At 38.8% G+C, this 13516-nt stretch overlaps 1 protein-coding gene across 1 annotated transcript in view; it reads left to right on the plus strand.

Annotated features, from left to right (window-relative positions):
• The first annotated feature begins 6 nt into the window (after window positions 1-6).
• Window positions 7-13516, plus strand: part of HEATR1 (HEAT repeat containing 1) — a 35856-nt gene continuing 22346 nt past the window's right edge. The window contains exons 1-16 of the mRNA XM_017744766.1: window positions 7-159; window positions 1874-2090; window positions 3005-3146; window positions 3671-3772; window positions 4674-4814; window positions 5385-5596; window positions 6752-6885; window positions 7615-7723; window positions 8074-8184; window positions 8534-8651; window positions 9885-9992; window positions 10426-10521; window positions 11536-11624; window positions 11924-12135; window positions 12409-12530; window positions 13117-13314. Coding sequence (XP_017600255.1) covers window positions 18-159; window positions 1874-2090; window positions 3005-3146; window positions 3671-3772; window positions 4674-4814; window positions 5385-5596; window positions 6752-6885; window positions 7615-7723; window positions 8074-8184; window positions 8534-8651; window positions 9885-9992; window positions 10426-10521; window positions 11536-11624; window positions 11924-12135; window positions 12409-12530; window positions 13117-13314 — 2253 coding nt within the window. The 5' untranslated portion in view covers window positions 7-17. The remainder of the gene's footprint in view (window positions 160-1873; window positions 2091-3004; window positions 3147-3670; window positions 3773-4673; window positions 4815-5384; window positions 5597-6751; window positions 6886-7614; window positions 7724-8073; window positions 8185-8533; window positions 8652-9884; window positions 9993-10425; window positions 10522-11535; window positions 11625-11923; window positions 12136-12408; window positions 12531-13116; window positions 13315-13516) is intronic.

Consider the following 13516-nt stretch of genomic DNA (forward strand, 5'->3'; position numbering starts at 1 on the left):
CCCCGAAGCGCGAAGCCATGACGTCCCTGGCGGAGCAGCTGAAGCGGCTGGCGCTTCCCCAGAACGATCCCAGCCTCCTGGACCGCAGCGAGGTGGCATCGCTGCTGTTCAACTGCAAGGAAGCCGCGACTATTGACAGGGACACTTTTTTTGCCATCGGTGAGTTTGGCTGCTTAGATGCCACTGGTTTTAAAAACAATCTCTGCAAAAAAAAAATCTGGAGCAAGATAAATAGGAAAGGCAAATCCGTATTCAAAAAAGGCCAAAAGAATAATTCAAAAAGCTGCAGGCTAGTCAGCATCACTCCAGTCCTTGAGAAAACCATGGAGCAGTCGCTCTAGGAGCACTTTTCTGGGCACGTAAGGATAAGGTGATGGAGAAGGGCCAGGGATCCCCAAGATGCTCAAGGACTAGAGAATTTGCCGAATAAGAGAATGTTCGTGGGAGGAATGTCTCTGGTTTCATTCAGTCTGGAGAAGAGAAGGCTTTGGATGGGTCTCATAGGAGCTTGCCACTGCCTTTGAGGAGCTTCCCAGGAGATGCACCAGGCTGTCCACAGGAATGTATGGCTGGAGGACAGGAGACAGTGGGCATACATTGAAAGAACAGAAGTTCAAACTGGATAGAAGGAAAGGATTTTTCAGGGTGAGGACAGTCAAGCAGTTAACAAGATTGTCCAGGGAGATTGTGCCTGGAAAAAAAAAACCCTGGCAGGATAATGCCCTGAGCAACCTGGTCCAATTTTGGGGACCCTTTTAACCCTGCTTTGAGCAGAGCCTGGGACTGGAAATCTCCCAAGGTCCCTTCTGACCGGAATTCTGTGTTTCATGAAAACATGCTGATGCCCTGCTCTTGGGTAACATTATGGTCACAAATAACGTGCAGTGGCAGTAGCCTTTCAAGTTGAAGTGTTGGCACACTTCAAATTCTTCATGCTTTATCCCCTTCCATTTTTGTATAAAATTTTATCCAGGAATGTGATACTCTTGAATAAGAAAGCTGTTTTGTTATTGATAGGCAGATTGATATCATGTACTGATTTTAAGTAACGGGACTGTAGATATATATTTGATGCAACACAGAGCATATTTTTAGTTTCTTAAATAGTTCCTCTAGAACTGTGTGGCTGAGTTTGAGGATGGAGTTTCTATGGTCCCTGATCCAATATTGGACCTCTGATCCAATGTTTGATCACTCCACTGTTAGAAAAAGTAGAACCTATACATTGGCTTTGAATTTCCTACGTTCCAGCTTGCAACTGTTGTCCTCCCATCCTTCCACTGTGCATCTGTGAGAAGAGTCTGGCTCCATCTTCTTGGTAACCCACACTATATCCTGCTAAGTAGTTGCAGACAGCAGGAAGATTTCCTTTTGACTCTCTCTTCTCCACGCTGAACAAACCCAGTTACTTCTTTTCCTTGTATGTTGTTTTCCAGTCCCCAGACCATCTCAGCATTCCTCTGCTGAACTCACATCCATATGGAAATGTTTTTCTTCCACTGATGATCTCAAAATTGCACACACTGCTCCAGCTGCAGCTCACAAATGGAAAGGGCAGTTCCCCCCTCCTCAGCCTGCTGGCTGTGCTCTCAGGGACAGCACAACCCAGGATGCTGCTGGCCTTCAGTGCTGCGAGAGCACTCTGCTGATAGTTGCTAATGTTGTTTTTCTTTGTTGGTTAAGAAATACTTCAAGTATATTAAGTTTTGGTCTTAGGTGTCTTTACTGTTTGTTTTGGTTTGCTTAGTGAGGATGACATATACCAGTATAGCAAAAAAGTTGGATATGCCAGTGAGGAGGTTGGAAGGTAGGACTGGGGAACCAAACTGTTGGGTTTTAAGCATCCCTCCCATTTTTATTTTTTTCCCCACAGGATGCACTGGCTTAGAAGAGCTGATGGGGATTGATCCTTCATTTGAAGAGTTCCAGTCCAGTTTGTTTAGTTCCACATCCAAAGGCCTTGAACGCAGTGTTCAGACTAAAGCAGTAAATCAGCAGCTGAATAAGAATATTTCATTGTTCCTCATTCATCTGTCCCCTTACTTTATGCTTAAGCCAGCCCAGAAGTGCCTTGAATGGCTGATTCACAGGTAATCCACTGAATATCCTACCTGTCAATAGATAAGGCTAGAAATGCAAGATTTATTTTTCTCCAATGACAAAAACTTCAAATAATTTTACTTTAGCTGTCTGAAAATACAGGTCAAAATGTTAATAATGTGCATTTGGGCTTAGTATTTATGGGGCCAGGTGCTCTTCTTTGCCAATTAGATTTTTGTATTTTGGTGAATTTCTGTGAAAATTTTAACCTGTCATGGTACTCTGTATAAAAGCAATTACTTCCTTGCCTAGCTTTCACCAAAGTTGCCCAGCCCTAGGCATCTTACAGAAGACATAGAGAGGCAGTTAGGGTATTGTGCTTTTAGAAGTGGACTTCGTAAAATAGCAAGTTTTCAATATTAACTGTGAACCATAAGCCCTAACTATTCTTATTTCAAGATTTTGTTAGAAGGTGTGAAGAAAAAAGCAGCCAAGTATTTTGTGATGTTGTATTTATTTATATAAATTAACCTATCCAAATCCAAAAAGTGTAGTACTTACCATGAAAGAATGGGTGATTTTCTTGATACAGCCTTTGAATCACAATTTTTTAAACATCTGTTATACTGAGATTCATACTAGATTATTGTAACATCTGGTTTAATATTGAAATCTATGCAGAAGAAATTAAGGTAGTTTTTAGTCATACAGGGACCTAAAATGGTTGACAGTGAGGGAAAAGAAGGACTTAGCACTGTTCCTTTCTTCTAGCACGTACAAGCTGGTGGCCACCTTGAGTTTCTGGACTGTAGGTGGACCATATTTCTGAGTCAGTATGACAACCATGTCAGGTCTTGCTTAAAAGCAAGTAAACAAGGTATTTGGAGAAGAATGTGGATGGGTTTTTTTTTCCTTTTTGACTTCCAGATACTTTTTAACTCCATATGTATGTTCTTTTCCTTAGATTTCACATTCATCTCTACAATCAAGACAGTTTGATTGGTTGTGTTCTGCCATATCATGAGACTAATCTATTTGTGAGAGTTATTCAACTTTTAGATATAAAAAGCCCAACTCATAAGTGGCATTGGATGGATCCAATAAGGGTAAAGTATTTAACAGATGCAAAATGGGAGGAGCTTGAGGGATTTTATTTAATAATATCTTGACTCTTACTCTGCTTATGAATATGGTCCACCAACTTATGTGGTTAGTTGTGGAACTGTACTGAAAGATCTAACTACAGGAATGGAGCCTGGATGCCCACGTGTTGTTTCTGTTATCTTTCTTTAGAGATGAAGTTGATATTAAAAAGCTTTGACTTTTTACTCTCTGTTTTGTCTAAGTTAAAGCATGCTTTTAAGGTGTAAGTATTTGCTACTGCTGGGAAGATACATCAATTACTAAGATGTATGTTTATTTGCATGTAGATTAAATGTGATTCTCTTCATCATCTGTCTTAATTTAGACGCAAAACATTGTAGAGCCATGTGTGGATATCCAGTACTTATTTCAATTTAAATGGTGTTAACTGATCAGTAGGATTAATCTAGAGATAATAGTAATTTTTACTTTCTGTGCTTTGCTTTACTCTGAGTGTTCTAATTTTACTTTTTTTCACTGTGTAAAGAAACCTGGAGTCCCACTGGCAAGGGGTACTGTCATTACACACTGCTACAAAGACCTGGATTTCATGGATTTCATCTGCAGGCTGGTGGCAAAATCTGTGAAGGTTGTTCATTTGTTCTAGAATGTTGTTCTTTGTCACTTTGTCTTCCCCATGTTTGTCTAGTAGTGTGCTATTTCTTAGTATTTTGAACTACATATCAAAGAGTAAAATGACTCATTTATCAGTAAACAATATGAAGATTTCTTTTATTATAATTTGTGAAGATGACCGTCTGTCAGAACTTCGTATAAGGAAACAGCTGAGTACCAATCAGCCATGACAAAAGAATTTGGCAATACTCTATTATGTACTGTGTTGCCTCAGAGTACTTAATTGTCTTAATTTCTTTCATAAACTCATGGTATTAGTTTGTAACTGTGCTCTGAATTTCCATGTCTCTCCTGCGGGTTCTCATGGGTGTTTTAAATATACGTCTTCAAATATAATTGAGAACTTAAAATTGAGAATGGTAGAAGGTGGGCAAATTTATTTGGTTTTTTTCAGCTGATGTCAAATAGAGGGCTAGTTCTATAGTCTCAGAAGGGTAAGATGTATGACAGTTCCAGTTATTTAGAGAACTGGGATGCATCTGCTGTCAAACTAAGCAAAGCACACACAATAACAGAATTTATTCATAGGTGTAGAAGGAGGTGTTAAACATACCAGTTTGCTTCTTGGCTGTCCAGCTCTGAGTCTTGAGCAGTACACCAAGATCACGAGGGATTTTGGCTGCTTTATTCTGGTTAACTACGCTGACACCCATTTCCATATGCTGTATCTGTGAGGAGGAGCAGTAACCTCTGGTGAGGGTTACTGCTGCAAGAGGTGATGACTTAAGTTGTGCCAGCAGGAGCTGGTGGAGCTTACAGGCTGGAATTCTAAGATTCTGATGATTGGAGGGAAGCCATATATGCATTTCCACTTGCCCTGACGTCTGAACAACTGATACTTTTCTGTGATCCAGGTCTTTTCAGAGTGTCCCAGCAATTCAGCTCAACTGAGAGTTCTCCTTGTATTTTATGCTTCCACCATTGTGTCAGCTCTTGGAGCTGCAGAGAAGATAACAGACACTATGGTCTCTCTGCTGCTCCCTTACATCCAAAAGGTAGGTGAAGCTCTGTTTCCTTCCTGTGTGATGAAGTGTACAGTGTTCTGCAGGCGTGCATCTGCAGGTATCTGAGAGAGACATCCTGTATGATACATATTGCACCACTCAGCCTGATTTGAAACCTCAGGCAGGTGAGGGTCCATGGGAAATAATGTTTCTTCACACCTCAGATGAGCACTTTAAGAACTGTTTTCTACTCTGCATGAGGAATGGAGCTGTGAGAAATGGGTACACAGTTTGAAGAATGTCTTTGCTGTGCGATTTATCATGCTAAATCATGAGGAAATGGAGTCAGGGTAGACAGGCTGCTTTAATGTCCTCTCTCCTCCAGGACTGTTGGCTTTGTTAACAAACAGAGCAGTAGTTAATAAATGTGTCTTCTTTATCTGAGCACCCTGCATGACAGCTTTTTCTTCTTCGAAGTGGAATTTATAAATACCTTGAACATTAACACATGGAAAAGAACGTAGTGTGATTCTGTGGATGTCAGAATAAAAATTGTTTTTATGTTAATGTACTCTTTCGTGTTATTCTGTGTTAAAAATTCACCTTTATCTCCTTTTCTAGGGCTTGAAATCCTCTGTACAGGATTACAGAGCTGCAACATATATGATAATCTGTCAGATGACAGTAAAAGTGACAGTGGAGACTTCCTTGGTGCATTCCTTGATGGTCCAGATAAGCAAGACATTATTTAAAGTGCCCTCATTAATCAGGGATGGGCTGGCTTGCTTGAACCTACTTCTACAAACTCAGAAAGGAGATAAGCTTGGGAAAAAGTAAGTCTACATGAATCAAATTTTCCCGCTTTGTAAAATTCCAAACTGCACTTGGATAATTTGAAATTTTTATATCCTCATCATTAATGGGATACTTCCCTGTCAGAAGTTTTGGTAGTTGACATTTCAAAGGGCTCCGAAGTTCCTTTGGCTTACTTTGAAAATTTACTTTGAAAATTTGTATGCTCACTATAGCAAAGGAGTCTCAGTGGTGCGAGTTGGTCATCTCTTGGTCCTTCTCCTGCTACTTCTCTTAGTAAGGTCATTGATGTCAATATGCAAAACTGAACCCTGTCAAGTAAGAGGTTTTCTGGAAAGTGCAAAAAAGTTCTGCCCCTTTAGTGGAAGGGCTTTGAGTTTGTGTAGTTTATTGCCTGAAGCATAAGTGCTTCTATACCACCACTTCTTTGGTCTCACTTCAGGTGAGGTGTTCTCCTGGAGGAACATGTGGTAGGTGCATTCCCATCTGTCTGCCCTGCCCTGGAACAGTTGGCTTGTGCTGTTAACATGCATTTGAACATAGTCCCACATGCTACATGGAATTTGCTTGCTGGCAGAGAGCCAATATTCCAATAGGAAAAATCTTATGAGGGATATATAGAGTGATTACCTTCCAGATACTTGAACACTGTCATAGGTTAAAAAGCACAGGTGTGAGGACCTAAGGAGAGGCATGCTTGATGCATGTAGCATCCAGCCAGGTGGGTGTAAAAGGAGACAAGATGAAGCTTTGTGTTAGCAGAAAGGGAAATGGCTTCTACTCAGAGGATCTGTCATTGCACAATTACTTCCCATCCCTTTTGCCACCACCGGGGGCTGGATACGCTCCTTGCAGTGTGAGGATATCTCTTCCTGCAATTCATAGAAGTATTTTTTCTTGTACTACCAACTTTGCAAAAAGCTTAGGTAAGTTCACTGTGCCATTGCAGCAGCTGTGTTCAACATGACTGGCAGTACTCTCTTTTCTTCTTGGATATTAAAAAACCTCTGGCATTAAGGAAGTGGAGCCCCTTGAATCATTGCAGTGTTTGCTTACAGTGGGGCTGTTACCTGATGCTGAAAATTGAATCCTCGTGAAGTCTGCGTGGTTTTGAAAGTGTTTGTAACCCGGATGAGTATACATACTTTTCTTTTTTCCCCCTTTCCATTGTGCAGGCCATTTAATTATCTGTGCAAAACTCCAGAACTAGTAACACTTTTGCAAGGCCTGTCAGCAGGTTATGATGTCTCTCCTCTTCTCCGCTACCTGTTGCCTCACCTTGTTCACACCATTGTGAAAAGTGATACTGGTAAGTTAACACAGGTTCTTTTTAAAACTTGGGCTAGCCTTAAGGACAGATATCTGTGGTAAATGTCACAGCTGTGTAATTGCTTCTTCCATTGAAACTGCACCAATACATGTGAGGACCTGATTGAGCTTTTGTGTGTTTGCTTTTTGTTTTTCCAGTTGTTTTTTTTGGTTTTTTTCTCTTTTCTGACTCTTAGAGGTTTATTGTAGTGCTGTGAAATCATTCTTGGGTAGATTGCATGTACTCCATATGTGGTTTAATTAGGGGACAACTGTGCTTACCCAGTGAATCAAATGTGCCTGGGAACAGTTTGGGGCAGCGAGGCTGACTGGCATGCAGTTGCAGCCTGTGTCTGCACTAGTGAGTCTGTTTGCACTGTGGCCTTGTTGCTGAATCGCGTCTGGGAAAGCTCTTTTGTTAAAAAGGTCCAGATTCACACCAAGGAATGCTGTAGGGAAGTTGCTGGCACAGCTTTTAGCAGCAGGTCTGGAACATTCCAAAGCGTGCTTGAATTTATTGGCAGCAGTCCAGGCTTTGGCATTTTAACGACATTGGTATAAAGCATTGCTAATGGATCACAGAGAGTTAGTGCTCGTAATCAAGGAGCACTGTGGTCTTCCAGCTGTGTGCTTGGTTCACCAGAGGATGATGCCTGTACAAGCTGTTTGCTTTAATCAGTATGCAGGGGCTGTTCTCTAACTATTGTTCCTCTTTCATGATTGTCCTTAGAGGAGCAAGAAGAATCCGGGGAGACAGAAAATGACATTTACATCAAGCATCTTCAAGTTATTCTTGAGAGTATACCACTGGAAAAGGATTTAGATTGCCTGTTGGCTTCGTGAGTTGATTCAGTTCTTTTTCTTACACAGTGCTGCAGTCACTTCTGGTTTAATAATAAATAATTCCTGACAATGGCATTAGGATTATATGAGCATGTTTTTCTGAGTTCATAAGTTAAATCCGCTTGTGGATTTTGAAATTTAAACATTCAGTAACCCAGAAGAGCTATTCTTTTAGCATTTGTGGGAGTAATTGTGGGACAGAGTGAAACTTCAGGCCAGGAGCAAATCTGTACTTGCAGTAAATAATGTGTATTAATTCCAACCTGTTAAGCACTGTGCTTTATAATAGTAATGAGAACAGTACCATGCAAAACATAGTGGCTTTTCCTTCTGTTTGTAATTTTAGCAAGTTCCTTGAAGAGTTTATCTCCCATGGTACAGAGATTGAATCCAATCCCACCAAAATGGCTGCACTCAATCAAAAGATCCTTCCTCTTATCAGACTTCTTGAGAGAAAGTAAGTTCCATTTCTCTATGACAGACCCACAGTCTGTAGAGTTTTGTTTTACTGATCTGTCCTTACATATTTTGTTATCACTGTAATACATGGACACAGACCTACTGGCTTTGTACAGCTCTTTACTTTGTAGCATGACCTCTGCTAGTTATGTATCCTAGTGGTCTGCATCTCGTTCATCTGTGTTAAGACAAAATGGTTGATTGCTTAAAATTGAGCCACTTAAAATATCTGGTTCAGATGAATGCATGTGCATTCAGTTTCCTTGGTTTTCCCTGCATTTCTCTTGTAAATACACGTTTTTCTATAAGCCTCTGCAGAAAATATTGATGGTTTTGTCTTTTGGCAGGTATCCTAAAGCCTTAGACTCTGTGTTGGAGAAGCACCTGGAAGATTGCACAGATGAGGCTGACCAAAATCTTTTTCATCAATTTATTTCACTTTCATTAAGCTGTGGCAAGTACAAGGTAGGTAGGATTGTGGTCCCAGCTCTTACATGGTTATACTGTCAGAAGGCTGATTTTTGACAGAGTTCTGCTCTCTATTCCTTCTTATAAATAAAATGTCTACCATTCTCACAAAAAAAGAAAAAAAAACCCAAATAAAAAAAAAATAACCCAACTTGATTAAATATTTTGGGGAGGAGCTTGGTCAAAACTGTGGTAAAATAAAAGCTGTCAGATCTTCTAAGTTTTTGTTTATCATAAGGACTTGTGAGTGTGAGCTTTTTTCACTGGTTTAAATTTATACATTTTCACCAGCTCCAATTGCTGCCAATAGTTCTTTTTTCCTTAGAAACATGGCCACTGCATATACCGTAGTGGTCAATAGTGACAACACAGTGGTGCCCAGCAAGGCCTCATCTTACTTAAGGATGCTGTCAGTGTCAGAAGTGTCTGTTTTGGGAAAGCTGACAAACAACTTTATCACTGTTGAGAGAAGATGGCTTGGTCCTTTTTCTTGAACTGATTTTATGAATGTTTACAGTCGGTAACATGGAAGAATAGAGTGACCACAGAGTTCTTCCTGTGCCATTATCTGAAGAGCAATTGAAACTCAGCCTAACACAGAATAACCATTACTGCAACAGATCTGGCCAAGGAATTTATTATAAGAGATGGTTAGTATTATGGCTGTTGTTTGCAATGATTGAAAGACTGAAAGCACTTAGGAAAATATGACAAACTACATAAAGAAGCGCTTCCTGTATTTTTGTACTGATTTAACAAAGGTGCAGATTCTGTGTCTGAGTAACAAGTGGATTAACAGAAAAACAAAGCATGCAGAACAAAGGCATATGATTCTCTTCCAGCTTTTAAGGTTCCTGAGATAAGTGCACGCAATTGGACTAGCAGGGATGCCTTTTTAACAGTTTCTATCTGTGCTCTGTCACACTGACATTGTCACTAGAGCTTTCTCAGAATCCTTAGATAAGTGTAATGCTTTTCTAGGACATAATGGTGTCCGTGGCTTACTGTACTTTTCAAGCTATCTTCCAAAAACTGTCTGCATTAGTGAAGAAGACAAATTTAAAACAGTTATACAACATCATTGTACCGTAGTTTAACTTTCTAGGTCGAGATTATGCAGGTTTTCTTCTGGTACAAAAAACTGCTATAACAATGTCTCCCATTATCCTTGTGTGCATTTAAAGTATTTTTAACATGCAATGGGGGGTCACTGTGAAATCTGTATTTCAGTTTCTAGAAGACTCTGATACCTCTCTTCTGCTGAGTTTGAATCATCCTCAGCCCGCTGTGCGGGTCTTGGCTCTTCAGCATTTGAAAGATGTTATTGAAACTTCAAAGGTTTGTGTCTGAATCTCTCACTTACAAAACTGACTTAACGTAAAATGTCTTCAAAAAGCTGCTTTACCAGACTTACCAGTTGAAGATGAGTGGTATGTGAAACTGTGCTTTTGTCATCCTTACTGCTTTTCATGGTGTTTTCAGTAGGCTTCTGTCACCATTTTCCCATGTTCTGGAGTCTGAATAGAGTTCTTGTTTATTAAGCTGCTTGCATGCTAAGATAAAATCCAAGCTAATGAATATTTCTAGTTTTCTTTCTTTTGAAAGAAAGTTGAAAAGTTGTTGAAAGTTAGTCTGCCTGTGAGGTTGCATTTAGATGATATTACCACTTCTCTTCCACTAGAATTCAGATACTTCATTAAAAGCCTGTTAGCTGTTCTACCTACAAATGATTTTTTTTTCCCTTTGACTCTGTTTTCCTTTATTTTTTCAGGAAGGCTTTGATCAGGCTTTCATAGAAGAAGCAATTTTTGGTCGGCTCAAGGATGACAACAGAGATGTTGTGATGTCTGCTCTCAGTTCTTTGGAGGTAGGTGTGTGTCTTTTGGCATGCGAGATTTTACCTGGTCTTGAATGTGTGACTGGAATGTATTCTGTGTACTTGTCCTTCTTGTCCTTGTGTCATTAGCATATGACTTTTATCCTTTAACAGGATAAAGCAGCACAAATTTAGGAGACTTGTGTTGTTTGCTATCTCACAATTACCCCCCAAATCTCTGCTACCTGATCCTTCCCAAAGTGTTGGCAATTAAACTGAATTTATCAATTTTGCTTTTCTTTTTCTTTCAGTGGCTCCTGAAGCATACTTAAATCTTTGATTATTATTTGAGGTGTTCTTTCTGCTTATTCTGTACATTTTTCTATAAAAAGGCAAGCCACGCTATCTGTCTTTTGGATGGAAAGTGGTGCAGTCACAAGACGTTACTCTAGTGAGAGGTGCTCAGTTGAGTTTTTCCATGTGCGAGTCATTTGGTCAGTTGATAGTGGCAAAGTCCTGAGCTCCAGCTCAGGTTTACTGGATAGGACTCTGGTATGCATTGTACTGATTGTTTCCAGCTAGAGTAACTGTCTTTATGGCTTCTGCTAGTAGTAGTGGAGAATATTATTAGCAGTAGTGGAATTGGTCTTGTGTGTTCATTCATTCTCAATCGCTAATAAATAGGAATAGAAGCACGTGAGTGCTCCTTTAAACTTTAGTATCTTTTGTTAATGTGCCTTCTATTATTGGGATCCAGATGGAATGTTAAGTAAAAGCAATTCTTATTTAATTATAAAGTGGTTTGCATATCGTTTATCAATTTTACCGAACATTTCCACAATCAGTGAATTCTCCATACTTTAGCATACCAACAGGGCATACTGGGCAGCCTATTACTTCTTTCTACCTGATAATATTTTCATTACATGAACATCAGTAGGAATGCAGTTAGTGATGTTTGATCTCTGCTTTCACTTGGTATAGCAGATGCATTTTCCATTATGATGTGGTAAATTGTTTTGTATATTATTGTACTTTCATTCATTTTTCTTGATTATGGTTCAGTCTTTCAGGAAACAAGTCAATCCAGAAGTAATAGTATCAAGTCTTTTGAACATTTTCCAGAAAGCTGATCTTTCAAAGGATGGAAAGTGGTATGTTTGTGATTTTTTTTCAGTCTACATTCTTTCTATATAAATTAATTCTTTTAAAAGTAACTATAAAGAATACTTAAAAAGCTATGTTTCTCTGCAAATGCTTTTTGTTACACTATTTTTATGCGGAGTTACAGGAGAGATGTTCAATTATTTGCATACCATTTCCCATTAATTCCTTATTTGTTCTTGGTCTTATTTAGATACAGAAAATCAGCATGGAGAATAGCGAACAGATCAAAGAAATGTTGCCGGCATGTTTGAATAATGTATTTTCAACATGATTTGTGCTCTTTTAGGTACAAGGTTTTGGAGCAAGCAGTAAAAATTTTAGTCAAAGAGGAGATTTTAAAAGAGAAGAAAGAACTGCTAGATGAAGCAGTAATGCAGTTGTTACCTTTTATGATAATCACTAATGCAAATTCAAAATCTTCAGATTGGAAAATGGCTGTTTGTCTGTCAGAGTCTGATCTCTGCTCCTTACACCCTTTACTGAAAGGCTGGCCAGAAGGTAAAGCATTTCTTGTAACTAATTTGATAAGAGAAAAATTGTGGCAAGTTAGGACCTCATCCTTATTGAACCTAAGCAAATTTAAGGAGACTGGCTGTCATTAACAGGCTGTCATGCTGTAACTGTGAATGCATTTCATAAAAATACTCTTTGAAAAGAGGTAGAAATTGTTTAGTGTGTTTCTGACTAAATATTATTGAGCCACCAGTGTGTTAATATGTGATTTTTTTTTTTACCTAGATTATCTGACTTTTCTTTTTTCCCTTGGAGTAGCTCTTGAAGAGGCAGTTAAATCTACCAAGTCTGCAGAGTTGGTTGGAGTGGCCAATGAGAAAATGATTCTTCTACTTTCTGGAAACTTGACTTCAGGGGACCCTTCCTTACTATTGCAAATGGTACATGTGCCATGGTACCCTGACCTTAAGAAGTTTTACTTTTCAGGTGGTGACTGTAATCGAACAAATGTGATATAGAAGAACTTTTCATGGCTGCTCTAGGCACTAGTATGCAATCATCAAGCTGCTAGGCAAACATATGTATATATGTGTGTGTGTGTGTGTATATTAATTTTTTTATATAGATATGTATGTAAGTATTTATATACAATTTTTGTACATATATATAAAATAGTAAACCACAATACCATCCAGATAAAACCAATTTCTTCCTTAACATAAGGAAAAGAAGTGAAGTTATTACCTTTTTAGACAAATGATTAGTGTATCTAAATTCAAGGAATTTTTAGTTTCCTGAAAAAAAATTCTCTAGGGAATAAGCAAGTATATCTGTGGGTTGTTCATAGAAACTGATGGTTGTGCATTGCCAGGTTTCAAAGAGTACCTTTACAGCAGACAGTAACTTGTTACCTATGATAGAAGGTAAACATTATTACACCATTTTTCATTTACATGTTCAGTTTAAAGTCATAATGAAGTGCCACCGTTGTACTGATTTTTGTTGTCCTCCACTCCTTTTTCTAAGGTTGATGACCTGATACTCGTTGCTGAAACAGAATCTGACAGTGTGAGACAGAAAGTAACTACTCATATAATTGGTTCAGTGCTTGTTCAGTGCTGCTGCAATACACAGATGAAGGAAAATTATTTTCCAGTGGCTATCAGAGTCTTCCGCTTCTTGGATAAAAAAATTAAAAATCTCAGAACTTGTGAACCTGCAGAGGTAAGATGTAAACAGTGTGGAGAGGACATTTTCTTGGTATTGGAAAACAATACAAAGAAGTATTTTTGAATTTTATTTTTTAATTTCTTTATTGAAGGCCAGGTTCAGAAGCTTTGAGAAGGAGTGAAAAATCTCACTTTCATTTCTTCTCAGAGCAAAAACACACACTTGGCAATAGTGCCATTAAGAATTACTCTAATGT

Source organism: Corvus brachyrhynchos, unplaced genomic scaffold, assembly GCF_000691975.1.
Source record: "Corvus brachyrhynchos isolate BGI_N302 unplaced genomic scaffold, ASM69197v1 scaffold70, whole genome shotgun sequence".
Lineage (NCBI taxonomy): Eukaryota > Metazoa > Chordata > Aves > Passeriformes > Corvidae > Corvus > Corvus brachyrhynchos.